This window comes from Durio zibethinus, chromosome 6 (assembly GCF_047325235.1).
Source record: "Durio zibethinus cultivar Kanyao isolate XHJ-2024 chromosome 6, ASM4732523v1, whole genome shotgun sequence".
In the NCBI taxonomy this organism is placed as follows: Eukaryota; Viridiplantae; Streptophyta; class Magnoliopsida; order Malvales; family Malvaceae; genus Durio; species Durio zibethinus.
In genome coordinates, this window is record NC_143167.1 from 31,480,322 (window position 1) to 31,506,990 (window position 26,669).

Genomic DNA, 26,669 nt, shown 5'->3' on the forward strand with positions numbered 1-26,669 from the left:
GGGGTTGTATCGAGTGGTTGAATGCTTACATAAAGGGGCCCTTAATGCTTTGAGAGCCTCATCTCAAGAGTCCATAAAAGTGCCCTAAACAGTCGAAGAAATGGAAAATGAGTCGACCATGATAGGCTCTATACGGTTTCTTAATACCTTTCATACCCAGCTAAATATGATAAAAAAAGAATCGAGTAAAGGCTTGATATATGTGGACCTGGTACTCAATAAGAAGACCACAAGGGCTATAGTAAATACGAGTGTAACCGATACCTTCATCACAACAGATGAAGCAAAAATGTGTAGTTTCAATGTGAGTAAGGACTGTGGGCAAATAAAAACGGTTAACTCACCAGCCTTTGCGATCAGTGAAAGTTCCAAGAATGTGATGACTAAATTGGGGCCATATAAAGGAAAGATAACTTCATAGTTTTCATCATGGATGACTTTGATGTTGTACTTGGATTAGACTTCATGATATTGGCTCAGGTGATACCAATCCCTACCACTAGTTGTCTATTATTCTTATGGAAGCATCCATGTGTGGTGTCGACCACAATCTTATCGAAGAGTAGAAAGAAAATGATTTCAGCATTACAATTCAAGAAAAAGGTAAAAAGATGAGAGCCCTCTTATGTGGCTATACCGATTTACAATGATGGGATAGAGTTGGAATTGATATCCGGTAGCGTGAAAAGGGTGTTGAAAAAATTTGAGAATGTGATGCTAGAGCAATTGCCTAAGATCTTACCTTCTTGAAGATCGGTTAACCATAAAATTAAACTTCTTCTGCTAAGGCCCCATACTGTATAGCTCCATCAGAATTGGCTGAACTAAGGAAACAATTGGGTAAACTTTTATAGACTGAGTTCATTAGGCCTTCAAAAGCACTCTTTGAAGCACCCGTGCTATTTCAGAGGAAACATGATGGAAACCTACAATTATGTGTAGACTACAGGGCCCTGAACAAGGTTACCATAAGAAACAAATATCTAATTCCTCTTATTGCTTATTTGTTTGATCAACTAAGTCAGGCCAAATAGTTTTCCAAATTGGTCTTGAGGTCTGGCTATCATCAGGTCAGGATTGCGAAGAGTGATGAGCCAAAAACCACATGTGTAACACGATATGGTGTATTTGAATTTCTTGTTATGCTTTTTGGACTAACCAATGCTCCTGCCATATTTTGTATCTTGATGAATCAGGTGTTTCATGATTATTTTGACAAGTTTGTGGTCATTTATTTAGATGACAATGGCATATAGCTCCACTTTGGAAGAGCATCAAAACACCTACGCCTGGTGCTTCAAAGATTACAAGACCACCAGTTGTTTATAAAAAAAGAGAAATGTACATTTGCTCAAACACAAATTCATTTTTTAGGCCACATTGTCGAACATGGCCACATTCAAATAAACATGAGAAAAGTTAGGGCTATCAAAGAGTGGACAACACCAAAAAATATTTGTGAACTTTGCTTATTTTTGGGATTGGCCAACTATTATAGAAGATTTATGGAAGGGTACTCCCGCAGAACTACTGCTCTCACAAAACTATTAAAAAAGAAGCATAAGTGGTGTTGGACAAGTGAATGTCAAGAAGCTTTCAAAGGATTGAATGAAGCTATCATGAAAGATCCTGTATTGACTTTTTCCAATGTCGAAAAGCCTTTCGAAGTTCAAACGGATGCATCGAACTTTGCTATTGAGAGAATGTTATTACAAGAACGACACCCAATAACATTTGAAAACAAGAAGTTAAGTGAAGTTGATAGGAGATATACGACTCAAGAGAAATAACTTTTGACAGTGATTCACTGTCTGAGGGCTTGGCGACATTATTTATTGGGGTCACACTTTGTCGTGAAGATGGACAACATAACATTTAGTCATTTCTTCACCCAACCGAGGCTCATAGCAAAACAAGCCAAATGGCAATAATTTTTAGCTGAATTTGATTTTTATTTTAAGCACACAGCTGGAAGAAATAATCAAGTGATTGTTGCACTAAGTAGATGAGTTAAACTGGTAACCCTTAGGAGGATTGCCCAAATGGCAACTAGCAAAGTCACAATAGACATTTGTTAGCTAATTGAAGATAATTTGAGAAAAGACACCCAGGCCGAAGCCATCCTGAAGTTAACAGAAGAAGGGAAGTCTAAGTACTTTTGGTAAAAAAAAAAGGTCTTGTTAACAAAAGGCCCTCAATTGTTTGTATCGAAGGTAGGAGGTCTAAAACAGATGCTGATGAAGGAATGTCATGACACACTATGGGTGGGTCACCCCGGATGGCAACGTACTTTGACTCTATTAAAACAAAGCTATTATTAGCCTCACATACGACAAGATGTGATGGATTACACCAAGACTTATTTTATTTACCAATAGGATAAAGTTGAAAAGAAAAAACCAGCATGCATGCTTAAACCACTACCGGTACCTATTAGACCTTAGAAAGTTTCTCCCTTAACTTCATATCGGGCCTTCCCAAAGTTGGCGATCTTAGATCTCTTTTGGTAATGATTGACCATTTTTCGAAGTATTCTATATTCATTCATACCCAAAAATATTGTACTATGAAAGATACAACACGGTTAATGTTTAAACATGTAATCAAATATTGGGGCTTTCCTCAAAACATTATCAATGATAGGGATCCAAGATTCACGGGATTATTCTGGAGAGAACTTTTCAAGATACCGGAGTCTCAACTCAATATCTCTTCAAGCTACTACCCCCAAATTGATGGTCAAACAGAACAATTCAATAGGTTGTTAGAGGAGTACTTAAGGTACTTTGTACAAGCTAATCAAAAAAATTGACCTTCGTTATTGGACGTCGCTTAACTTTGTTTTAACTCTAATAAGAGTTTTTTCACAAACAAGAGTTCGTTTAAGGTAGTCAATGGACAACTACCTAGACTACCTTATATTTTCATTGAGCAATATGATGGGAAGAATCCGTGAGCCTTCAACCTCAGTAAAGAATGGAGACAAAACATAGAGATTGCACGAGCATACTTGGAAAAGACATCTAAGTGCATGAAGAAGTGGGCAAACAAGGGTCATAGAGAACAGTAATTCAAGGTCGGGGATCTTGTTCTTGTCTGATTAGTACCCGAACAAACCAAGTTTCTGAGAAAGAAAGATCATAGATTAGTACAAAAATATAAGGGTCTAGATCTTTTTCAGAGTGGGGAATGCCTCATATAAAATTGATCCACCAAAATGGATGAAGGTGCACCAATATTCCATGTGACCAACCTAAAATCCTTCCATGCAGATCCCGTAAATGCAAGCCACAGAGAGTCAACCAAGGCCACCATCATCATGAAGCCACCATTAGAACGCATCGTGGAAGAGATTCTAGCGAATAGGGTATCCAAGGTATCTAGAAGAATAATTTGTGAATACTTAATGAAATGGGATGGCTTAGGACTAGAAGAAACCAGTTGGGAAAAAGACCATGACCTCCGAGCATTCTAGTGGAAGATTGAAGAATTTTAGGCCAATAAATCGACGATGACGTCGATAGAATAGGTAGGGGAGGATGTCATGAGCCAACCTTTGTATAGGGCCATGATCGGGCTTAGGTTGTCATAAGCCAACCTTTGTATAGGGCCATGACAGGGTAGAAGTGCCAGGGGAGAAGGTAGATCTCTTATGCTAGGGAAAAATATCTCCATTTCAAACATTGTAACAGCTAGTGATAGCATAGCTATAAAATATCATTTGCTCTTTAGAGGGGGGGAGCAATCGGCATATTATTGGACTGTCTCACTGGTTAAGGTATATGCTAGGCTACCTATCTAGGGTTGCCGCTTTGGCCCCGATGATGGGGGGAAAGTTCTTAATGTACTATTCTTGATATTAATAAAATATTTTTTATTCAAAAACTCTGAGTGTTGCCTTGATGTGCTTTTTTAGCTCTTCAATGTGAATGTCTATAATTGTGTATGCTTGAGATTAACTTGTGGCTTAATGTTGCCTGTTTAGATATCGGGTTATCCTTGACTGATTTGTGTGGAAGCGTTCATCCAAATACCACATGGTCTATTGCTTCCTTGAGAAAAGCTTAGCCCGTGACACCCAAGTTGTGAGTCAATGCAACGTTGTTTACATTTAGCAAAATCTAGATTTGATGGCCACCAAAGGTCAAAGTATAAGCTGGGGCATCCTTGGAATACAATTGCCATATAGTTCAGTATTTTTCTTTTTAATTTTGGGGATTGGAAGCTTCATGATTCGAAAGTGATTACCAATTAATTGATAAATATATTCATTTAGAATGCAAATTAAAATTAAAAGTTCACCTGCTTTTTTTTTTATCTTTGATAACTTAAGATATCTAACTAGTTTCACAGGGAAATAAGAAATCAATGCCAGATTCCAACACTGATTTGTATGGTAAAGAAGCATGATTAATTCTTGCTTGGAGAATCTATGGAAATGAATATAAACATTCCATACTCAAAAATTAGGAATCAAAGTTATGTCACCGTGAAAGGAATCTATTGAGATAAATGTAAACAATCTGTACTCAAATGTTAGTCATCAAAGTTACGCCTTCATGAAAGGAATCCTTTTAAAAGTAGTTAACTGCAATGAATGAATGATCATCTTGCCTCTTTTTTATTAGTTTTTAGATTTGTTATAAGAAAAAAACTAACTAGTTTTGCTTGATTGACTTTAAGGCAAAATTTAGTGGCCGACGATTGGCTCCAAGGGGATCCGCCATCACAGCTGGCTTGGCGGTGTCAATGCCACAGTTTTGAAACCGGTTCTTCTTATTTTTGTCTATTTTTATTTGCTTTTAGCCAAAGGTTTTGGCTTCATTTCTAGAGATTTGGAAACTTGGATGTGTCTGCAAAATCTCTGTTAAACAACGTGCGGCGGTTAAAATTGGTTGAAACTTGTGACGGTGGAACATGCCCAAACATATGATAAGTATGACTATATCCATATAATATAGAAAGAAAAAACCATAATACTGCAAGATTCTCTTTGCTTTTATCATGTTGTCTTCCACTAGTGAATAGTATAATGGAAAGGTCGTGAAGGCTAGCTCTCAAAAGCGTCTTCATCTACTTGTAAATAAAGCAAAGAACAAGTGTAAAAGTTGAAACATTCCATATTTTCCTTTTTGTCTTGTGTTATTCACTTTGCATTAAGATCATAAACAAATGTTAATTCTTTAGTATTACCAAGAACAAGGTAACTGATCAACTAGAAGAACAAAGATCGAGAAACATTCAAACATGCTTCGAAACATAATGTTTCTTGGTTTACTAAGTTGCTAAAGTTTCACCTCGAAGACCAACAAGATATCTTGAAAACCGGCAGCGAGAACTGAAAACTACACATTGGTAGTGCTGCTTCCTAATGATTTTGCATGAGTTTTGGATCAAAACAGGATGGATTTGACTCAAACAATGACATGAATCATTTAAACGTTAATAGGACTGCCTGCATCAGTTTTTTTCTAAGAATTCACAGCCATTCTAATTGTTGACTTCAATCCAATGGCCTTCCAGAGAAAAGATCAGTTCAAACTAATGACTGGAATCAAAATTGAAAGCAGCAACAAGAGGAGAAAAGAAGGGAAAATTGTATACAAAAGCATGAGGTTGAATTCTTATAAAGATCAAACTCAAAAGATAATTAAACACATAGTAAAGCTTTCCTATTCATTTTTAATCACATCAATGCAACAACTCGTTCCTTCTTGAGATCCTGGACGGATCAGCAAACCGAGCTGAAAAAGACCGAGAAAGATTATCAGGTTCTGCCCATTCTGTTCCTTGATCAAAATTTTGTGAGTATTCATATGAGTTATAAGAACCCTGGAATGCAACAGGGGAACCGAAGATTTTCTTCCTTTCTCTACTGAATTTCTTCCAAAACGTTCTCCACTTTGGTTTCGAGTCATCATCTTTGCCCCGTTGGATGTAGCTCCTGCCTAATGTGAATGTTTCTCTGCCTGAATTCTGCCTGTTCCATACTTTGATTTCCATGGCTGAAAATAAAGAAATTTTGAACTTTATCTTCTTTAAACTCACGGTCTAGACTTCGGTGAGAGCGGGATGAGGTTTATGCAAATGCATGCAAGCGATTATATATATATATAAAAGAGGTCAAAGCTTATGAAGAAATTGGGAAAGAGAATTTATAAGTGATGAATCATTATGATATGTATGTTGATGACCCAAGTGGTCAAGCACATTTATCATTTCATCCAAAAAGAACAGCTTATTGATCAAGTGATCTTTGAGAATGTATAAAGCCAATTTAGCTGGCTGCATAAACGGCTTGGCTATCATGAAAAGAATGCTAAAAAGGAAAACAGCTATAGCCAACTTAAGAATAATTCAATGGAAATTCTCAACAAAAAGTCAAAACATAAATCTTGATAAGAATACCAATGGAAAATTTTCGTTTAAATAAGTTCGATGAAATTGGAATCATGAAGAAAAGGTCGACCCGCAATCCTGTGAATAAATGAGGTAGATATTTAGAAATTAATGGAAACTGTACCAAGCTAAAGTGTCACGAGAGTCGATCTCTAAGCTCTAAAATTTGAACATACACTCATTTGATATGTTAGATTAATTTAATTATCATAGTTTATATTTTTATAATGTATTATTTATTTTGATCTTATATTCTCAGATTTTATGTAAGTAGTTCACATTTTTATGAGATATTATCCGCTCTAATTTTTTTGTCTTTGATTCTCTGTCTTCACGATTTTATTTTATAAAAGACATCTCACAAAAAAAAATATATGAACTTTTATATTTCAAGATCAATTTTAATACAGTGAGATTTTTGGCTTTACTCTAAAACTTTGATATTATCTCTCACTCTAATAAAGGCTCACCATATTTGGTGTCACATCACTTGTACCTCAAAGCTAACTCTTATATTACTTGTCGTGATCTGAGACTCAATCTTCAAAGTCATGTGATTTCAAAACTCAAATATGCATTCATCTAATATCTCAGATCAATTTAATTATTATGATTCATATCTTTATAAACTATTATCTATTTAGACTTCTCATAATATTAAAAATTTATCTTATAAAAAATATCTCATAAAAAAAATATAAAATCTTATATCTCAATACTAATTTTAATATACAATCAATATGAAATTTTTAACTGTACTCCATGGCCGTGACAAAGGCTCCAGCCTTGAGAGTAGGGGTGTAAATGATACATTAGTACTCGTAAGCTATTCGGGTTCGATTCGAAGAAAACTCGAATTCGGTTCGATTATTATCGAGTCGAGCTCAAGCTTGAGTAGCTCGATTTATTGATCGAGCCGAATTCGAGTATTCTTATATCTGGCTCGAGTAGCTCGCGAGCCTAATCGAGCTTTTCTATTATATATTTATTTTTATTATTTTATTTATAAAATTACTTTTTTACCCTTAGCTTAAAAAACCCTAAAATTTTATTTTCTTTCTTTCTCTCTTCTCCTTCAGTCTTTCTCCTCGTCTCTCTCACTCACCAACATCCCTACTTGCAGCACATTTTCTTTCCGAATCCCACTCCATTGTCTTTCAAGCTTGTTCCACCCTTTCGAAAGCCCTTTTCTCCTCTCTCTAAAAAGATTGAATAGAACCTGATCTTGAACAGAACCCATTCGACGTTTGCAGCAGCTTCAACAGAACCCATTCGACTTTTGCAGCAGCTTAAACAGAACCTGAACCCATTCGACGTTTGCAGCAACTTCAACAAAACCTGATCTTGAACAGAACCCGATCCCTCAATGAAGCCCTGCTCGTTCCACCCATTCGACGTTTGCAGCAGCTTCAACAGAACCCATTCGACGTTTGCAGTAGCTTTAACAGAACCCGATCTTGAACAGAACCCGATCCCTCAGTGAAGCCCTGCTCGTTCCACCCATTCGACGTTTGCAGTAGCACCCATTCGACGTTTGCAGCAGCTTCAACAGAACTCGATCCCTCAAAGAAGCCATGCTCGTTTCACCCATTCGACGTTTGCAGTAGCACCCATTCGACGTTTGCAGTAGCTTGTACACAACCCGATCTTGAACAGAACCCGATCCCTCAACATAGCCCTTTCTCCTCTCTCTAAAAGGTAAGCTCGTTCCACCCATTCGACATTTACAGTAGCTTGAACAGAACCTGATCCCTCAACGTAGCCTTTTTTCCATGACATACTTTTTGAGTGCCATTTTTTTATTAAATGTTTTTATGTTAGGCTTCCAATTCATGCTAAAAGGTGGTTTAAATAAGAATGCCTTAATTAAATACCTTTATGAATGCCTAAATTAAATACCCTTATGAATATTGTGGGGATGCAGATCGAGAACAACAATGAAATGGGGCAAGGTGTTATAGCTATTTGTTAGTATTGATATTCTCAATTCTGATTTGTTTGTCAAACACTATCATATTATACTTTTATTTTTGTTGCAAACTTGTGAAAAGCAGTATGTTCTTTGTGAAGTTGCATTTAAATACTGAATTTTGTAAACCAAAAGTCTCTATATTATTAGCAAGAAAGTAATTGAATTTGGGCCACTTCAAGACTTGCACAATACGCTTTATCAGTAGAAAAACTTTTGGATGGTTCATATTATTTAACAAAAAAAAAGGTCATTGGCTCTATTGTTTTTAGTCATAATCATAATTTGAGCTTCCATATAGTTCATCACTAATTTATTGGGGACTGTTTAATGTGAATACTTTTCTTCTTTATGCATATTAGATTTGTTAGAATATAACCTGACACTTATTTATAATGAGATTGAGTTAATGTTATATAAATACTAAATAGGCATGTATAATTGTGAAAATTAATAAGAAATATTCATTTTAAGAAATTGATTTTAGAAATTGAAATTATTATCGAAGTAGGTAATCTTAAATTTATTAAAATTCTTACAATATTAGTATATTTTCCCAAAGAATAAAATTTTATACTCTTCCAATAATTTGTTCTCGCAACTTGTTTAGCATGTTTCTGGCAATAAAATTTACCACACATGTTTCTAACAACTTGTTTGCATTATTGTTTGATCCTAAAATTATATTATTGTTTTGATTTGTCTTTTTTTTTTTTTTTTTTTGCTATAGGGAACTAAACATGTCATCAACCACACCGGATATCTCTTCTATACCAGTTCAGCCGACAATAAATTCTTTTACTAGTCGAATTGTGTCAGATGATGGTAATGATTCAATGAATGAAGCTTTAGATGCCACTAATGGTAACACAGATAAAACACCAGTCATTGATGCCAATGATAGAGAATGTGATAATGCTGACCCTGAAGAGTGTGAAAAAAGTAATGAGAAAAAGAGGCAAAAGACATCTGCTGTTTGGTTAGAATTCAAAGAAGTCACTCTTTCTGATGGTTTCAAAAAAGGAAAGTGTGTCCATTGCAAGAAGAAGCTAGCAATAAATACAAGTAAAAGTACAACTCAATTTAAGAGGCATTTGATAAGTTGTGTTAAGAGAAAAATTTTCAGAATCAACAACAAATTATCAACTTTCATCCAGTAAACACATGTGGTGATGTACAGATACTACCAGCTTTCACAGATGGCAAGTTTGATATGGCAAAGATGAGAGAAGCAGCTGCACATTGGATACTTATGCACGAGCATCCTTTTTCGATTATAGAAGAAAAAGATTTTAACATGATGCAAAAACGTGGGATGCCTGAATGGGAAAAGGTATCACGTAATACTATTAAAAAAAATTGCATGCAAGTTTATGAAGCAGAAAAGAAGAAATTAAAGGCATTGTTGAAGACTGTCAACAAGATTAGTTTGACAACAGATTTGTGGAAATCAAGTAATCAAAAGATTGAGTACATGGTTCTTACAGCACACTTTGTAGATTCTAATTAGAGATTGCAAAAGCGTGTTATTAGCTTTGTTCACATACCTCCTCCTCATCGCGGTGTTGAGATTGCTGATTGTATTTTTAAGTGTCTAAAGGAATAGGGAATTGAAAACAAGGTGTTTACACTTTCTGTGGACAATGCTTCAAGCAATGATGTGGCGATTAGAATTCTTAAAGACACTTTTTCAAGAAATAGGATGTTGCTTTGTGGAGGAAAATTATTTCATGTTTGGTGTTGTGCACATATCTTAAATCTCATGGTTCAAGATGGCCTTTCTGAGATTAAGAATGTGATTGGTGATGTTCATGAAAGTGTCAATTTTATTAATCAAAATGAGGCAAGACTTAACTCATTTTCTGATATAGTACAGCAGTTACAGTTATCTAATAAGAAACTCATTCTCGATTGTAAAACACGTTGGAATTTGACATTCGAGATGTTATCGATTGCAATCAAATTCAAAGAAGTGTTTTCGAGACTCAAAGAGCGAGAATCTCATTATGAATGTTGTCCAAGTCATGAAGATTGGGAAAAGGTGGAGAAAGTTTGTGAGATTTTAAAAGTTTTTAATTCAGCCACTAAAATCATCTTTGGAAGTGATTATCCAACTTCAAACCTGTTTCTGAATGAAGTTTATCGTGTGAAAGTGTTGTTGGATAAAATGATGAATGATGAAAATGAATTTGTTCAAGCAATGGTTCGTAAGATGAAGAGTAAATTTGATAAGTATTGGGGAGAATGTAATTTGTTGATGTCTATAGCAGCAATCTTGGATCCAAGGTGCAAAATGAGGGTGATTGAGTTTTGCTTTCCTCGAATGTACCCTGATAGAGAAGCAAAAGAAAATATTGCTAAAGTTCGATATGCCCTTTATGAGATTTATGATGAATATGCTCGTGAGTATCAATTTGGCAATGAGCATAGTGCTGAAACTCAAGTGCATGATAATGGTATTAGTGGTATGAATATAGAAGCTTCTTCTTCTGGTTGGTTTGAATTTGCAAATTATGTAAAATCAGTTGAAACTGCTCAACCACAACAATCTGATTTAGATGTCTACCTAGCTGAGGGCTGTTTTATCTGTGAAGGAGATTCCACTAAGTTTCATGCTTTGGAATGGTGGAAAGCGAGCACTTTGAAGTATCGTATTTTATCCAAGATGGCTCGGGATATACTTGCTATTCCTATCACTACAGTGGCTTCAGAAGCTACCTTTAGTGCAGGAGGTGGAGTTATTGATACTTATCGTGCTTCTTTATCACCCGACATAGTGCAAGCATTACTTTGTGGAGGAGATTGGTGTCGGAATCTTCATGGAGTGAAGAAGAAGAACAAAGTGAGTTTTTTTTTTATTATTTTGTTATTAGGTGACTATCATTGCTTTAATCTAATTTTTAACTATTATTTTCCTTTACTTTATCTATGTAGAAAGAGAAGAAATCAATTGAGATTGCACTCAAAATCCCCTAAAGTGAGGATATCTAATGCTTCTATACAGGTATGAAATATTATTATTAAATACTTTTAATTTGTCACAACATTACTAAAGAAAAATAGGTAGTAGCTAGTCTAGATTGAGCTTTTTGCATTATAATTTACGAACCATAGGTTAACTAATGATAGAAACTCATGTTAAGGTAATTGACAAGATACTGTTTATATTTTTTTGCTCTGATTATAAGACAACTGACAAGATAAAATCTATGTTGATGCTAATGTTAAAAATTTAAAGTTATTGATCATTGTAATAATATTACAATCTTTTTCTTGCATGGGTACTTTTATCGTTATTCTTATTGTTAATTATAATTTCTTTGTTTTGTAATTATTCTTTTGTATAGGTTTATTGAAAAGCAATATGAGCCCAATGTTCATTTGAAGACATAATATTGTGAAGGCAGCATATGTATTGTTGTTGGTTTGTTGTAACTTATTTGTGAACTTATTTGTGAACTTATTTGCTTGGATATTTAATATCTTTCAATTAGGATTTTAATTTCTAAGTTTCATTATGTCTTATATTTGTGTGTTGTATTTGAATCATTTAATGAGACTTTTATTTGCTTAAATTTGGTTGTTGTGTAAGTTATTATTATTATTATTGTTGTTGTTGTTGTTATTGTTGTTGTTGTTGTTGTTATTGTTGTTATTATTGTTGTTGTTGTTATCTTGAAAATATAATATTTATTAGGTTTGATAAAAATTAGTTGTAAAAGATCTCGAGCTCGAGCTCGAGCTCGAATAATCGAATTTTTTTTTAGTATAAAAATCGAGCTTTTTTTTATATATTAATCGAGCTTAATAGAGTGAGCTCGAATAGCTTGAATTCGATCACGAATCGAGTTCGAGCTTGAAAAATAAAATTCGATCGAGCTCGAGCCGAATATCGAACCCCGAGTTGTGAGTCGAGCTCAAGCTCGAACTTCTCATTATTCGACTCGGCTCGACTCGTTTACAGCCCTACTTAAGAGTTTAAAGGTAAGCTACTAGCCTATTATCCAAGTCTGAAACTAGGAAGAGAGGCCCACATTTTCTAGCTTTAAGAGTCAAAAGCTAAACCAACGAAAGTCTTCCTTTGCTAGCGGCGTGCCAGTTTGGTATCAACCATCAAAAGTGCAGATACACGAGTATTTAGAGAGGTGAAGGTGATTGAATTTTTCCAAGGATTTTAATGGTAAGCAATGGCAAGACAATTAAATAGGAATTTGGATTTTGTTACCCTACAAAAAATATACAAAATCTAAAATCAAAATTTAACGTAATTGATTCGTATAGTTATTATCTCTTTTATATAAAAAAATTTCAGATTTCAAATTTAAAAAAGCTGGTTTGTTATGGTAATTGGATTAAGTTTGAAAATTATATTTGATCAGCTATTCAGTTGCTATCGTAGTTAATCAACTACTACTAAAATTATTCTCATTTCAATCCCTTCTCTACTGCAAATTGGCCCCCTACTCTCAGATGCAAAAGCTAATCCCACTATATGTACCAAAGTTTTGTGATTTGCTCAACTTTTCAGATTCCAAATTATGCACTTGGATCTTAAAGCCAGAATCAAAATTAGTAACCTGTCGTCGACCACTTCAACTAACATTCATGAATAAAGAATACTGACTTTGACGTTTGACCGTCCCACCTCTGATAAAGAATCATGCCCATGGAGCCAAATCGCATGGCCAATGATATGACGACCAATCCAGCAGACCTCACAATTTCTTTCCATCATCGAGGAGGTAGATGTTCAGCAGCCGTTAACTGTTGTATGGTGATGTCCTGAATAATCCACATAATCATGTTCATGAGGCAATTTTCAGCATAATTTGGTAACAACGTGGCTTGAACTCTGAATCGAAACAATTAACTCAAAAACTAAACTACTCGTTTAAGAAGAAATAAATCATTAACCATTTCCAAGTCAAATGAAAATTTAGGAAGATTCAAGTATACAACCTAGCGTCAGGGGGATTGTAGGATGAGTTTTACTGCATATGTGTAACCTTCTAACCTTGATAATTTATGGAAGGTTATGCTTCCAAGTGCATAGAACATTAGTCCTTTCAACTTTTTTTTTTTTTTTTGATTGTCACACATCAACCTTCCTGCAGAAAAAAGGAGTGAAAAGGAGCATACAACCAAATTCTTTTGCACATGGATAAATAATATATTGCTACATTGCATTGCCAAGAACTACTGTCAAGCATAAAAACTGCAGTTCACTTAAAGATACAAGTTAATAGGAAATTACTAACAAAACAGAGATGAGTCTATTATAAGGGGGCATTATTTGGTTTTTGTGACTGGGTGACAGTCCTCAACTTCTCATAAGCATCAGAGCAGGCATGAGAATAGTCTGACATAGCCCGGAATAGCTCAGGCAAGCGACTTTTAAGACTTCCCAGAGACTTCTCTCTCACTTGAATGCAATGTTTTTTGTGGGCTTCAACTTCCTCTTCCAACCTCTTTTTCAAGCTCTCAACCGCAAGTTGCCTCTCTGAGACAGGATCCTTTGTATTTGCATCTTCACCTCTTTCTGCATCTATTTCATCTGATGCAGATCTCCGTTGCTTATACTTATGATACCATTCCTCGAATGCCTGGTTCTTGCGCAAAAATTCCTTCCTAGTTTCCTCACATTTTTCTTTTAGCTTCATCTCTTCATCTTGATGAACAATTATGGTTTTTATTACGGCAGCAAATGAGAATATAGCAGATTTAGCGACCTCGTCAGGAAGCCTTTCAAGATAATCGTGCCATGCATGAAGGAGTGCTTGGATTGGAGGATTCTGCTCTCTTGGAGGAGATGAGATTTTCTCTTTCAAGCTGCTTTCTATAGGGATGAGATTTAACTTTAACCAGTTGTTGAGAGCTTGGATGTATTGCTTTTGATGAGTGACAAGCTTATCAAATTGTGAATGCCATTCTTGGACAACATTATGAAGTTGGATGGTGCGCTCATGGTGGTGCTTTGTTGTTTCTTTAGAGGCATAGGCACTGTCAAGAGATTTAAGCTTTTCAACAATCTTGAGCTGGCTATCATGATGTATGCACATACTTGCCCACATTTTAGCCATCCTGCAAATTAGAATGTCAAATTTATGGTCATGATAAATTCACTTCAAGATGCAAGTACTTAAGTGCAACAAAGGTACATAATCAAAACCAGTAAAAGCCATTAGTGAATGGTGAGATGTTTCTTAATTCAATACGTATGAGCAACAAAAACAATTGGGGATGAGCTTATAAAGATGCCAAATACAAAGAAGGTATAATCTCTTCATCAAAGATATTATTAAGCAACATTAGAAGCAATATTCGGCTTTCTAATATTTTTGTAGCAAAACTTACCCATCAACAAGCATAACAAGTTTCGGATACAACTGCTCATCACGTAATCGGTTAACTTCTGACACAGTTGAATCCATGGATTGCATGTCAACTATGTATCTAGTGTGTAAATGACTTACAGCCGCTTTTGTTTTCTCCAATGATTCAGCACTAGCTCCACGTTTTTTCTGCTTGTTTAACCAAGCAACCTTCCTTTTGTACTCGAGCTTCATCAGCTCTCCTTGCTACAACAGTGATCAAATTTTCAAGGCATTCAAAACAACATTAAAAACAAGAGAAATAATAGCATATCAATATTAAAATTAAAATCATCTTTCATTAATATAATACATTTAGCAGAAATCAGCTTTGAATTGATTATAGGGAACTGACTAATGACATGCCTATTATTTACATAGGATATAACTAATCCAAAATTACAAAAGAAAGGTGTTTATCAAGGAAGCACTATAGATTGCCATGGCAAGCAGCTGGCCTTATAAATTTAAACAGAGATAAACAATAACCCAAGTTTAAAATGTACCTTTACTTCATCATAAAGTTTCTTTTCCCATGCTAGCAACTTATCCAGAACAGTGGCATGAGTCTCATTCTCTTCTGAATCAAATTCATCCTTCCCATTTTCACCATTTGTCATACCTCTGAAAGACCTATTCCATGTAATGACACGCATTACCCTTGCAGAATGATCAATATGTCCTACAATCAACAGGATCAGTAACATGATTAATACACGTCCGCTGTATAATACATTAAACATTTGTCATTATAACTGCAATTACTACTTACAAGACAAATTTACGAGCCAAAATTCATAATTTCTGTGAGCTCCATAGACGAATTCTTAAATCCCAAACCAACACGTTGCTTTTTTACTTTTAAATCTAAATGTGCATTTTTCTGCAGTGAGCGTGATGACTTTCACCTTCCCATTAACATAGACTAAAATATTAGTAACTTTAGAATTGTTAACTAGGCACCACCATTTGACCCAAAAAAAAATAGCAGCTTATTATTTATTATTATATATTTTTTTTTGTAAAGAATAAAGTAGAAAGATCTAAGGTCAAGGTCAGATTCCCACATAAAGCTAAAGGACAACAAGATCTAAATGTAAAGCTACCTTACACAAAAAAAGGCCATTAAATCATTCAAAAATACAATTTTTGTTTTCTTTTTCCATATCTAAACAGACTTCAAGGTTCAATCTTTCAGAGAAAACATATCTACAAGTTCCTGGGATGATCAAACACAAAGAATTGCAGACATTTACCATGAAAAAAACTCAAATTGTCACAGCCAAAACTTATTAGCAAATTAACAATCATCCACATAACTTACGACCAAAGCAATACCGAATTAAAAAGAAGTAAATTACCTCGATTATCAGCAAAATTGGAATGATAATGCAACCTTGTAGCCTCCAGCATATTAGAAACCTCCTGAGCACACTCTGAGGCTTTCAAGAAATGATCATCAATATCATTCAAAAGCTGCATCAGATTCACACTAGATACGGCCTTCACCACTCTCCTGAAATCTGCCGGAGCCGTTTTTGAATGCTCAATCTGCACCTGCTGCTTCCCTTTATCATCAACCTCCACTGACATCGCCATCTTCTCCTCCGGCCTCTGCGGCGTCTTTGGCTCAATCTCACAATCAACTCCATTGTGGCCGACAAACCCCACACCACCAACATTTTTCTCTAAAGTATCAACATTTCTATTATCAGCTTCATTATTGTTGTCGTCCAACTGCAAGCTCGGACCCGGCATGTTATCATCGACCAAGAAGAAGTAATCCCAAGCTATGTTTTTAGCTTCAGGCATCGGAGGCAGGTGGTGGCCGACATTGTTGTTCTCCGGAGTCCTCGGTGGGGTTATCTCCTCCCTATGGGGCCCTCGTGAATCTTTTCTCAAATTTTCATTATTACTATTTTCACGCACTTCGTTTTCCTCATGATGATCTTGTTCTTCTTCTTCTTCTTCGTCCTCTTCTTCGTCTTCTTCTTCAATAGCAAGGGAAGAATCAAACTTCTCCCGACTCTTGACAGGCATTGCAGGCATACTGACGGCGCGTTTGATGGGGGCAACTGGACTCGGGGAAAAGTTAGGAAGCGGAGGAGGTGGAGGAAGGTTGTCCATCATTGGAGGCGGTGGAGGCGGTTGAGGAGTGGAGTCAAGAGGAGGGATCTGGTGGTGGTCTTCGGGAGGCTCTTCAGCTTCTCCATGGCCGTAGTCACTCAAGGCGGCGCCAGTGTTCTTCAAGGAAATGGCGTAGCCAGAGTGGCCTGCCGCAAAGGCGTTGCGAGCTACAACCGCATCTTTCATTAAGGTCTTGCGGTCCTTACATCGAGCCACTGATTCTTCGTTATCTATTCTGGACTGGGCGCAACCCATTTGTTGGAAAAAATAAACCTTTAGTTTCCACGAGCTGGGATAGTGAAAACAGAACGTGAGCGATGGTTCGGTTCTCTTTTTCTGATTTTGGTTTTGGGTTTGGAAATGAGTCAGGGATTACGGGTGAGAGAGAAAAAAGAGGGATTGAGATTGGGGGGGACTGAGGTGCAGCATGAAAAGGGTGTGGGATACTGCCAAGCTAGTACAGAGGTGTGTGCACAGAGAAGGCAGGCTGTCCTGGACTGAAGCAGAGGGAAAGAGAGAAGAGTGATGAGAGTGGGGTATCCGTTTGTACTCGCTGTAATTGATTACGAGGTGTGTCCTTGTCTCTCAATTTTTTAGATTAACGGTCACATTTTTTAAAGCTTTACGACGTCGTTCTTATTGCTTGATTATTTGCTTGCAACTGTCATATTTGATGGACGGCTCTCATCACCCATCAGTTTTGGAAGAATCAAACGGTTGTAAATTGCTCTATAATACTCCATCAGTTTTCCTTTTAGGGCTCTATTATTAAAGGGTTCATGCAAAAAAGATAAAAAGAAACAGATCCAAGCAAAAGAGAAGACCCGACAATTTAATAACGAATTATCTACATTGCATTAGGTGTTAGGTAAGCTGAAATTAGATGGATTATTATTATTATTTATGTGGTTCATTCAATCAACCGTCAAAATTGAAAATTTGAAAATTAAAGCCAAGGAATATTTTTGATAAAACTCAATTTAAAGAAACACACATGTACCGGGCACTCTGCAACAAGATGCCATTCGCCAGATGTCTTATATACCACTTATAAGCGAATCTATATTGGAAAATTCTATCCCCAACACCATTCTTTTCAAAGATAAAGGCTCACTTTTGAGCCTTGAAGCCACGGTCATCGTCTTAGAGCACACTTGCTTGCTCTCTTTTTCATAGAATATTCGTTGAAATGGTCTAATGTTGTCTTAATTTTCTTCTTTGCAGATCAAGTCATTGTCAGTGCATATTTAAATAAATAAGCCAATAACAAGATATAACCTTAAAACCGTCGACTTTCTACTGAAAAGTAAACGACGTACAGAATGCATACGGGTAAATTCGTCAGATGCATGCCAATATCATTAAAAACTACATCCCTTCCGCCCTCCATCACCTTTAATTACAAGTGAGCAAAAACTCAAAATCCTATTTGTTGACACTCAACACCCCCATAGCTACCATTTGGAAACTGTCGATATTAGTAAGAATAAATCAGATAATTAAATCCGAAGGTTCCCACTCAATTGGCGTAACTTGTAAGAGTAAGCATTATATTTTAGTTTAATCCCAGCATGTCTGTTGGAATTTCCAAACGCAGGTCAAAAGTGGCGTGGGAACATAACTAGAGCTAGTAAAACCTCTCCTAGCCAAAAAGAGGGCAATGCGAATGGATTATACAAATTGCTATATAAGGAATTAAGCATCACGCTAAAACTGAACCGCAAACATAATTACATCTGCTCTTCCCAAAATTTGCCTGATTACCTAAAAAGACTCGGAGCTCAGGCCTTAATTATGCATATTCCATCTGTTTCAGCATCACCTAGTCTTAGTGCGTCTGAAAACACAGCTAGAATCAAGTTTCCACCAGCTTGAACACTGCAAAATATTTTTCAAAAATAGTTATAAGTATCAAGGATCTCAACCAAAAAAAAAAAAAGAGTAACGTATAAACTTGAGAAACAAAACCAGTGTTATCAAGAGGTTCTGATTGAAGGTTTCAGGACACTCATACTAAGTTTCCAACCAAACAGAACCAATTCACATGCAGCAACAGATTGCCTAAGGACTAACTAAAACGAGATAATAAAGGCAAAAAGTAGGAAAACAGATTAGAGTCATAGAGACCATACCTTCATATCAGAGGTCAGAACAAAAACTCCACATTGGTGGTTTGCTTCAGATAAAGGCTTCCTTTTAATTCAAAAGGAACACACTATACAGAAAAGAAGCAGCCATATCATTTACAAAGAAATGCATGACATGCTTATAACAGAAGTGGGTCGTACTTCGTTTAGAAAGTAATTACCAAAATTAGGGGAAAACAAAATTATCAGTGCTCATCTGGACTTAAAGTTAGCCTTCAGCTTTACGATCTCTTTCCCTTGTCGCTAAAAAAATCCAAAATATCTGGTTTAGCAAACACAAAGCAATAAAAGGCAGGTACACAAATAAAGAATGACAGAAATTTAAGACCTCGAATAACTTCTTCCAGAACTGATTGGATCTTTCTATCATTAAGCACCATTCCAACGCCATATCATATTCAAGTGTGTTAGGCTGGGAAGAATGTGAAGTAGATATCGCTTCTTTCTGGGAAAAAAACCCAGAAACCAATTAACAGAAATAGAAAGGAAAAAGAAACCACCAAATAAGTCAGATTTAATACATCCATGTGGCAGTTGGTGCGTGTAGACAAGCAAGCATGCTAACACCAACACACACCTACAACCTGACAGAGAAAGAGGAGAAAGAGGTACCATCTCCCGTTGGGTTTTGAGTTTATCAACAACGAGATGGCCTGCAAAAGTTGACTGCTTCCTTGGAAAGCAAGGATTTGGCATGCTGGCAACAAGTGGCCTACACAACAAGAAATAAAATTAAATAAAAGCAAAATGCAAGTATCCTCACAGCTCTTAAGGCCAGTTCTGCTTGCAGCAAATTGATCTAAACGTTATGAATAAGATTGATATAGACCATACAATGGACCGGCATAGAGCCATAGAATAACAATGAGGTGTAAACAGGCAAAATACACAACCAAATACAGAATTGAAAGCGGCAAGAAGGGGCTAAAAGAGAGAGCCAATGAAGCAAATGTACTGCAGAAAATGAGATCATATAGCCAGAAGACTTAAAACTAGCTCCTTTTGTATGAGAAAAAGGAAAGCTGATAAAGAATGCTTAGGTCATCAAAAACAACAAGAAGAAAAGAAAGAAAATGCCCAAGTAAGTTGTGACGAGAAACTTTTCAAACCCAACATCTGGGTTGTAAGGGGCATACTAGTACTTGATGCAGCATACTCTAACCGACATGAGTGCTTGCAAACCACAGAATAGCTTGACAATGGCAATTGAACCCACCGATTCAAGATGCATGAGACTAGGGTAATGACTGAGACTACATATGCATGGCACCACTGATTGATAATGATTGCACCATACCTCCGATTTGGTAGCAACAAGCATCCCTCATCCAATTTTCTAATAACCTCCTCTGCTACTTCGCTTGTTTTGAATATAGCAAAAGCCTGACCTACAACATGAACAGACTAATTTCCTTAATGAACAATGTATCAATTGAATGCTGTATTTGAGGGAACCAAAAGAGGTTGCATTTAGTTCTAGATATGGTTTTAAATATTGGTATTTTGATAAACTATGATAGGAAGCAGAAACATGGACAACATGAAGATGATATGACAAAGATGTGATAACACTTCAAAAATCACTTGAGGCAAACAACAATAGCCGTCACCACAACACTCAGGCAAGCCTTACTACTGTCCTTTTTTGATATATCCAGTTTGATAACTCAAAACATTTATGTATCATGTTTTAACGAGGAAAAAAACCAGAGTTCTGTATCAGGACCTCTAGATAAACAAAATATCAGATGATATTTCTAAAATTTTGGCAACTTTTCATTTCATGCTTCAGATAATCAGAGGTATTACTTTTTGATAGTTCCAAGCGGAGGAAAACTGTTTTCTAACACTTTATCAAATTGTCAAAGTTGCATATGGGTACATTTATACCAGAATGTTGGCTAGAATATGCAGTCCGCTGCACCATCTTAGCTCTGCAAGTTTCCTTGAAGACATTCCAAACTATATCCTGCAACATAAAACAATATTCTTCATATGGAAGCAAAAAGAAAAAAAAAAGTACAATGCAAAAAGGTAGGGAGAGGAAAAGAAAAGGAAAACAAAATTATGCATGGAAATATGAAATGATACAAACACAACAACATCATTGTGATTTGATATAGATACTACCTCCACATCCGCTGAAGTGTAAGCTGAATCCAGATTTTGAAACAAGACAAGTGTTCCATGCTCATGTGCATCCTGCATTCTTTCTTCCCAAGGCTGAAACAATGTATGAGGCAATTTACAGACTGTAGACCAATTTTTTCTTAAACGTGACAACATTCAAAGGAAACTGCAGAAACTAATTTAAAAATTTGCAGGAGTGACACAGAAGTACTTACAAGTTCTGCAAACCATTTGCTCCTATCCTGTCGTCATGCATAAACAATAAAATGTAAGAACTAAAAAATATCTCATCTTCACAAGAAATTTTCACATCATGGAGACAAACACAGGGATAACAGGACAGTAGTAAGTACATCCACAAAAGGGGGGGAAGCTGAAACTGCAAGCACGATACTATCCAGGACACAACAAAAATGACTCGAATAAAACTTATTCATCCAAAAAAGAGATTTGCGTAAAAGCAAAAACCAAGGTAGCAGAAACATTCACATGAAACCACACTATTCTGTCATTAAATGTAAAGAGAAATTAAAATTTGAGGGCTAGCGATTTATTTTCTTAAAAAGATTAAAATAGGATCATTTCAGTAGGAGGAAAAATTTTAGGCTCCAATGTGAGGTGAAAAAAGAAAAGATAGGGTTAACAAGATTTATCCATCATCCATATACCATTAGTTTGATAAAACTATTAGTTCACAACAATAGAATATCGATATTAAGATATTTGTATAATAACTCTTAAAATTTTGTTTTCCTTCACAACAATTGAATATCAATATTAAGATATTTGTATAATAACTCTTAAAATTTTGCAAAGTAAATCAAATAAATTCCAATTGATCGGGAAAAAAGAAAAGGAGAAGGCAAACCCAAAATACCACTTACAGAATCAGGCCTCCTAGTAACTTCCAGTGCTTTATCACCAGTTTTTATACCATCATTTGGAGGCCACTCAGGAGATTTGCAATTAGTAGGTTTTGTGAGTTTATCATCAATCTTCAGCTTCTTGGAAGAGTTGTTGGCTGTCCAAAGAGGATCTGTAGCACGTCTTGATTTATCTTCAGAAGCAGTAATGTTTGGCACTAAGGACTTTGAATTATTTCCATCAGAATCACAGTTTGGCTTAAGCACCTTGTTCTTGTTCTTGTCATTGGAGACTTTCACAGAACTATCAATCTTTGCTCTCTTACGCGGCTTCTCATCAAACTCCCCTAACTCCTTAATTGATTTTAATTTTTCATCAACTTTGACTTTATTGACAAAAGACTTACTTACACTACCTATCTTCTCACCAGAGGTGTTTTCCTGTTTAATTAATGACCCTTTTAAGTCTTCATTTTCTTTAACTTTATGGATTGAACCTATCTTATCTCCAGAAGTATTTTCCAGTCTATCATTGCTTCTGGCCAGTTCACCTGACTTTGTAACTACACCAGAAACAGGCTTCTCTCTCTGGGAGAAATTCGGTTTAACTGATGACACTTTTACATCTGAATTCTCTTCAACTTTAACATTTGAAGCAATTTTGCAGTTAAAGCCATTCTCTTGTCCATCATTGGCAGCAAGCTTCTCCACAACCACAAGTTTCTGCTCCTCTTGTCTATCATCTTCAGCAATATGATTCTCAGATGAGTTTAGCTTGGACAAAACCGCCCTTTCATTTGTTTCCATAGCATTTTCACTAGCATGTTTATCATCCGCACTAAAGTTATGAACAGAACAGGGCTTCAGAGAACCCACTTGGTTAAAAATAAATTTAACTGCAACATTTGAGAAACAAAAACAGGAATAATTAATACAAACAGCATCGAAATGGAAATCACAATGAAGGAGCATTACATGATTGAAGAATAATACCATCAATTCCAGCAACTTTGTCATCTATTTTATCCAAGATAATGTGTTGTCCAACATCAAAAGTACGGTAATAAACAAAGTCGGCCATTTGGAGCTCTTCATCTGAAGGTTGTGGATTTCTGCTATCTTTTGAAATGCAAACTACATTGCATTTTCCAGCAATTGCTTCCTAAATTAATGAACAGAAAATTAGTAGCTAAGCAGATGAATATCTGCTAAACACTTTAAAACACAAGACATATCGTAATATTACCAAACTAATTGACAAATTTACATTTTAAAATATATGCCAGCAACTTAAATATTAAACCACTTCTAACATGACACTTGATGCGATACATAAACTGACAAACAATTCCAATCAAAAGTTTAATATCCTTAAGGCTTAAGTGAGTTGGACATAAATTACCATTTTCAAGAATAACAAGATTTGTAAACCAAATCTATTTCCCTTTGTAGCCGAACATGTGTCAAAAGTATCATGAAAGTTAAAAACTCTTAGCATTGACACACAAGTTCCGGTCCAGTAGTGATCTACCTACTTCATGCAAGAAATTTCACAAGATCTTAACAGCTTATCGAAAAGGGGAAATTAACACTTGACTCGTTAAATGAATGGAAAGCCCTTCAGATTCTCATGCTCAAAGTCTTTCCATAATAAAAAGCAGAAGAAAACATAATACAACTGCTGTCAGTCAATACAAAAACTCACCAAGTCAAACTGTAACATTACAAGTCACTGCACAAAAATAAACTACAACTTTTGACTTTCAGAAAATCAAAGATAAAGTACTGAAACAATTTATAAACTTCCAATTACCAAGGGATTAACGTTGGCAAGGCCTACTCCTTCACCAGATGCCAAAAATACTTCATTCGGATGTGTCAATTCAACTACAAGATAATTCGAGATCTCAAAAGGTTGGAAAAACCATAAAACCTTCACTTTCTTGGATTTATCGGGATTCTCCCATATTTTTATAAGTTTCCCCAGATAAGGCAATGGCTCGCCTTCCTTGTGAAGATAAACATTGTCATAAAGAGTGTAGTCGAGGCCATCATAAGTAAACGATTCATAAAACTGAACATCTTTCTTTTTCCCACCAATTCCTCTTTTTTTACCCCACTTAAATTCAAGGTTCTCGATTTCAGTGGCTTCTACCATAATAACAAAACCTGGAAACAAGAAAAATAGCGGATATTTTCAACATGCAAACACAGCATTGCAGAGAAAACAAAAGGAAGGAATCAATATGTACAAATAAATATTTTCCCCAAAATTATTAATTAGGAAAAGATACCGGACGAAAATTTGAATATCAATAAGCTTTGAAAAAAATATATCATCAATGACTGCCAAGAAAACAATTTCTTAATGTATAAAATTATCAGAAACTACAATCCGGGGGAAACCAAAAGCCGCAATAAACCCTAAAATTGATTCCAATGCCGTGAGAAATAGCGACTCAAATCTTCGATAGGGAGAAAGTTTGGAGGGAAATTAACTTACGATTTCAGAAGAGGCAGAGAGTGAGGATAATTTGCTTTAATTTTTACTATTAGAAAAAAGGAAAAACCCTAGCCAAGAGCAACCTTAATGTCCGTCCTCCTTTGCGTCGTTATCCCCGACTTTAATCTTCCGCCTCTTGCTCTAATAACCGTATTTATATGTGTGCTTGTGACCTGTTTCTCCTCACCTTTCCCCTCAGTGCAGTCGGCGACAGCAGTAATAAAGCAGTCCTTTTTTTTCAATAGTATTTTACTTTTATATCGGAGTAAATTTCCTTATTGATCCCGATTCCCGTCTAATTTTTCTAAAATTTTAATTTGGTCACTGAATTTTATTTATCCCAACAAAATACTAAAATTTTATAAATATCTCAAATATAATCACTTTAATAAATTTCATTCAAAATATAAAAAATCGACGTGATTGTGTACATTAACTATCATATCAATTATCATGTTCACATCGTTTATCATAATAAAAAAATATTTTTTTAATTTTCAAAATGTTGAATTTGAAAAAAAATATATAAAATAAAAATAAATCACTCTCCTTTTTTTTTGTTTTTCATCTACTCTTTTCCCTTACCTCGTATTTGGTTTTCGAAATTGAGATTCAATTCTATGTCCATTTCATAATCCTTTCCCATTCTTTTTTGGTTAAAAAATGAGAAGGAAAAAATTTTTTTGACCAATGGTAAATTTCGATCAAAGCCAGCCTTGTTTTTGGCAATTTCACGGAACTTAGAAAACCATAACATCTTTAAAATCCCATTTTACCTTTAATAGTTTTGTGATTTTTCAAAAAAAAAAATGGATCACAAAATCACCAAATTAGATCGATAACAACACTCCATCATGGTTGAAAAATCGTCAAATAACGATTACAATAAACAAGTAACACAAGAAAAAAAAAAAAAAAAAAGGAATTGAAAGAAAGAGGAAGAACGAAAGAAATCATAGGTTTAGATATTAAATTTAGGTTGTTTTTAGAAAAACTAAATGAATATTGATAAAAAGGATATTGAGACAAACATACGGGTGAAATTTAGTGATAATTGGCATTGATATCAAGAGGTTAAGTTCTCCTAAGTACACCATTATATATATATATATATATATATAAAGGATCAAGTTACATAAAAAAAATTTTACACTATTTTACCTATTTTTCTGGTTACTAATTTAAATAGATCTAAAAAATGAGAGATATAAGTAGAAAATAAATGATTTAATCTCATTTATTGGATTTATTAAAATCAATACTTTAAAAAAAAGTATAAAATTAAAAAAATTTATATTGGTGTAAGTTGAACTTTCTTCGTACACACTCTCTTCGTACACACATAGATTTCCAATATGAAAATACAATTTCTTATCAAAATTATAAATATGTTATTTTTTTAAAATAAAAATTTTATTTTTTTACTAACTAATCATTTACTTTTTAAATAATAGTGTGTAAAAATAATATAATTAATTTGTTTGCCAGCACATAACACGGGCTTAAAACTAATATTCGATAAGTTTTACGACTTTTAAAAATCTATTTTAAAAAATTTATATAACTTATCATAAACAATTTTTTGATTAGTTAATTTTTGTAAAAGGAGAGAGTGAAATTTTAAGAAAACTTACAAATAAAAAAAATCTTATAATGTCTTAATTAAATTAAAGATAAAATAATAAATGTAATTTTTTATAAATTTAAAATTTATTTTTTTAATAAATATATATATTTTTGATATTGATAATTAAAAATTTTATAATAGTTATAACTAAATTGAACTATTTGAATAAGTTTTTTCATTTATTTATCATGATAGATTTTTTTATTTAGCATATTAGATTTTGACAAAATTTTGTAATATTCATGTCATAATGTTTAGATTCATAGATTTATAATTAGACACAATCTAAAAAGTCATTATCAATATTTTATTTAGGTGTAATTGATCATTTAAATAAATTTATTATTTAATTAAAGGTTCATAAAAGAATAAGTTTTAATCTACATTTCATAATTCAATTCAAGAATTCGGTTTTGTGTAGAAAAGACTATAGCACCCATCTTAAGATGGTATTATTTAATTTTAAATTATCATAAAATCATAAATTTAATGGTAAATAATTATTAAGTATTTATCAATCTAGTAAAATTTTT

At 34.7% G+C, this 26,669-nt stretch overlaps 2 protein-coding genes and 1 pseudogene across 3 annotated transcripts; 1 reads left to right on the plus strand and 2 right to left on the minus strand.

Moving 5' to 3' along the window:
* The first annotated feature begins 9,530 nt into the window (after positions 1-9,530).
* On the plus strand, positions 9,531-11,344 carry LOC111284455 (zinc finger BED domain-containing protein RICESLEEPER 2-like; annotated as a pseudogene).
* Positions 11,345-13,506: 2,162 nt separating this feature from the next.
* LOC111285296 (protein ALTERED PHOSPHATE STARVATION RESPONSE 1-like) lies at positions 13,507-17,427 on the minus strand. The gene is made up of 4 exons (XM_022874661.2): positions 16,101-17,427; positions 15,246-15,421; positions 14,723-14,946; positions 13,507-14,449 (listed from the first exon to the last, which is right to left on the minus strand). The coding sequence occupies exons 1-4, from the start codon at positions 17,119-17,121 to the stop codon at positions 13,645-13,647; spliced, it is 2,226 nt and encodes a 741-aa protein (XP_022730396.2). The 5' UTR covers positions 17,122-17,427; the 3' UTR covers positions 13,507-13,644.
* Positions 17,428-18,360: 933 nt separating this feature from the next.
* On the minus strand, positions 18,361-24,740 carry LOC111285297 (bromo-adjacent homology (BAH) domain-containing protein). 2 transcript variants are annotated; one of them, XM_022874662.2, is made up of 13 exons: positions 24,510-24,740; positions 23,820-24,175; positions 23,000-23,168; positions 22,028-22,902; positions 21,359-21,385; positions 21,144-21,236; positions 20,904-20,982; positions 20,311-20,401; positions 19,626-19,725; positions 19,342-19,458; positions 19,175-19,256; positions 18,999-19,081; positions 18,361-18,744 (listed from the first exon to the last, which is right to left on the minus strand). In XM_022874662.2, the coding sequence occupies exons 2-11, from the start codon at positions 24,162-24,164 to the stop codon at positions 19,206-19,208; spliced, it is 1,947 nt and encodes a 648-aa protein (XP_022730397.1). In that variant the 5' UTR covers positions 24,165-24,175; positions 24,510-24,740; the 3' UTR covers positions 18,361-18,744; positions 18,999-19,081; positions 19,175-19,205. The 2 variants fall into 2 exon arrangements, with proteins under 2 accessions (XP_022730397.1, XP_089619051.1); XM_089762925.1 differs by having other exon boundaries at positions 20,311-20,396; positions 24,510-24,704.
* Between the last annotated feature and the right edge of the window lie 1,929 nt (positions 24,741-26,669).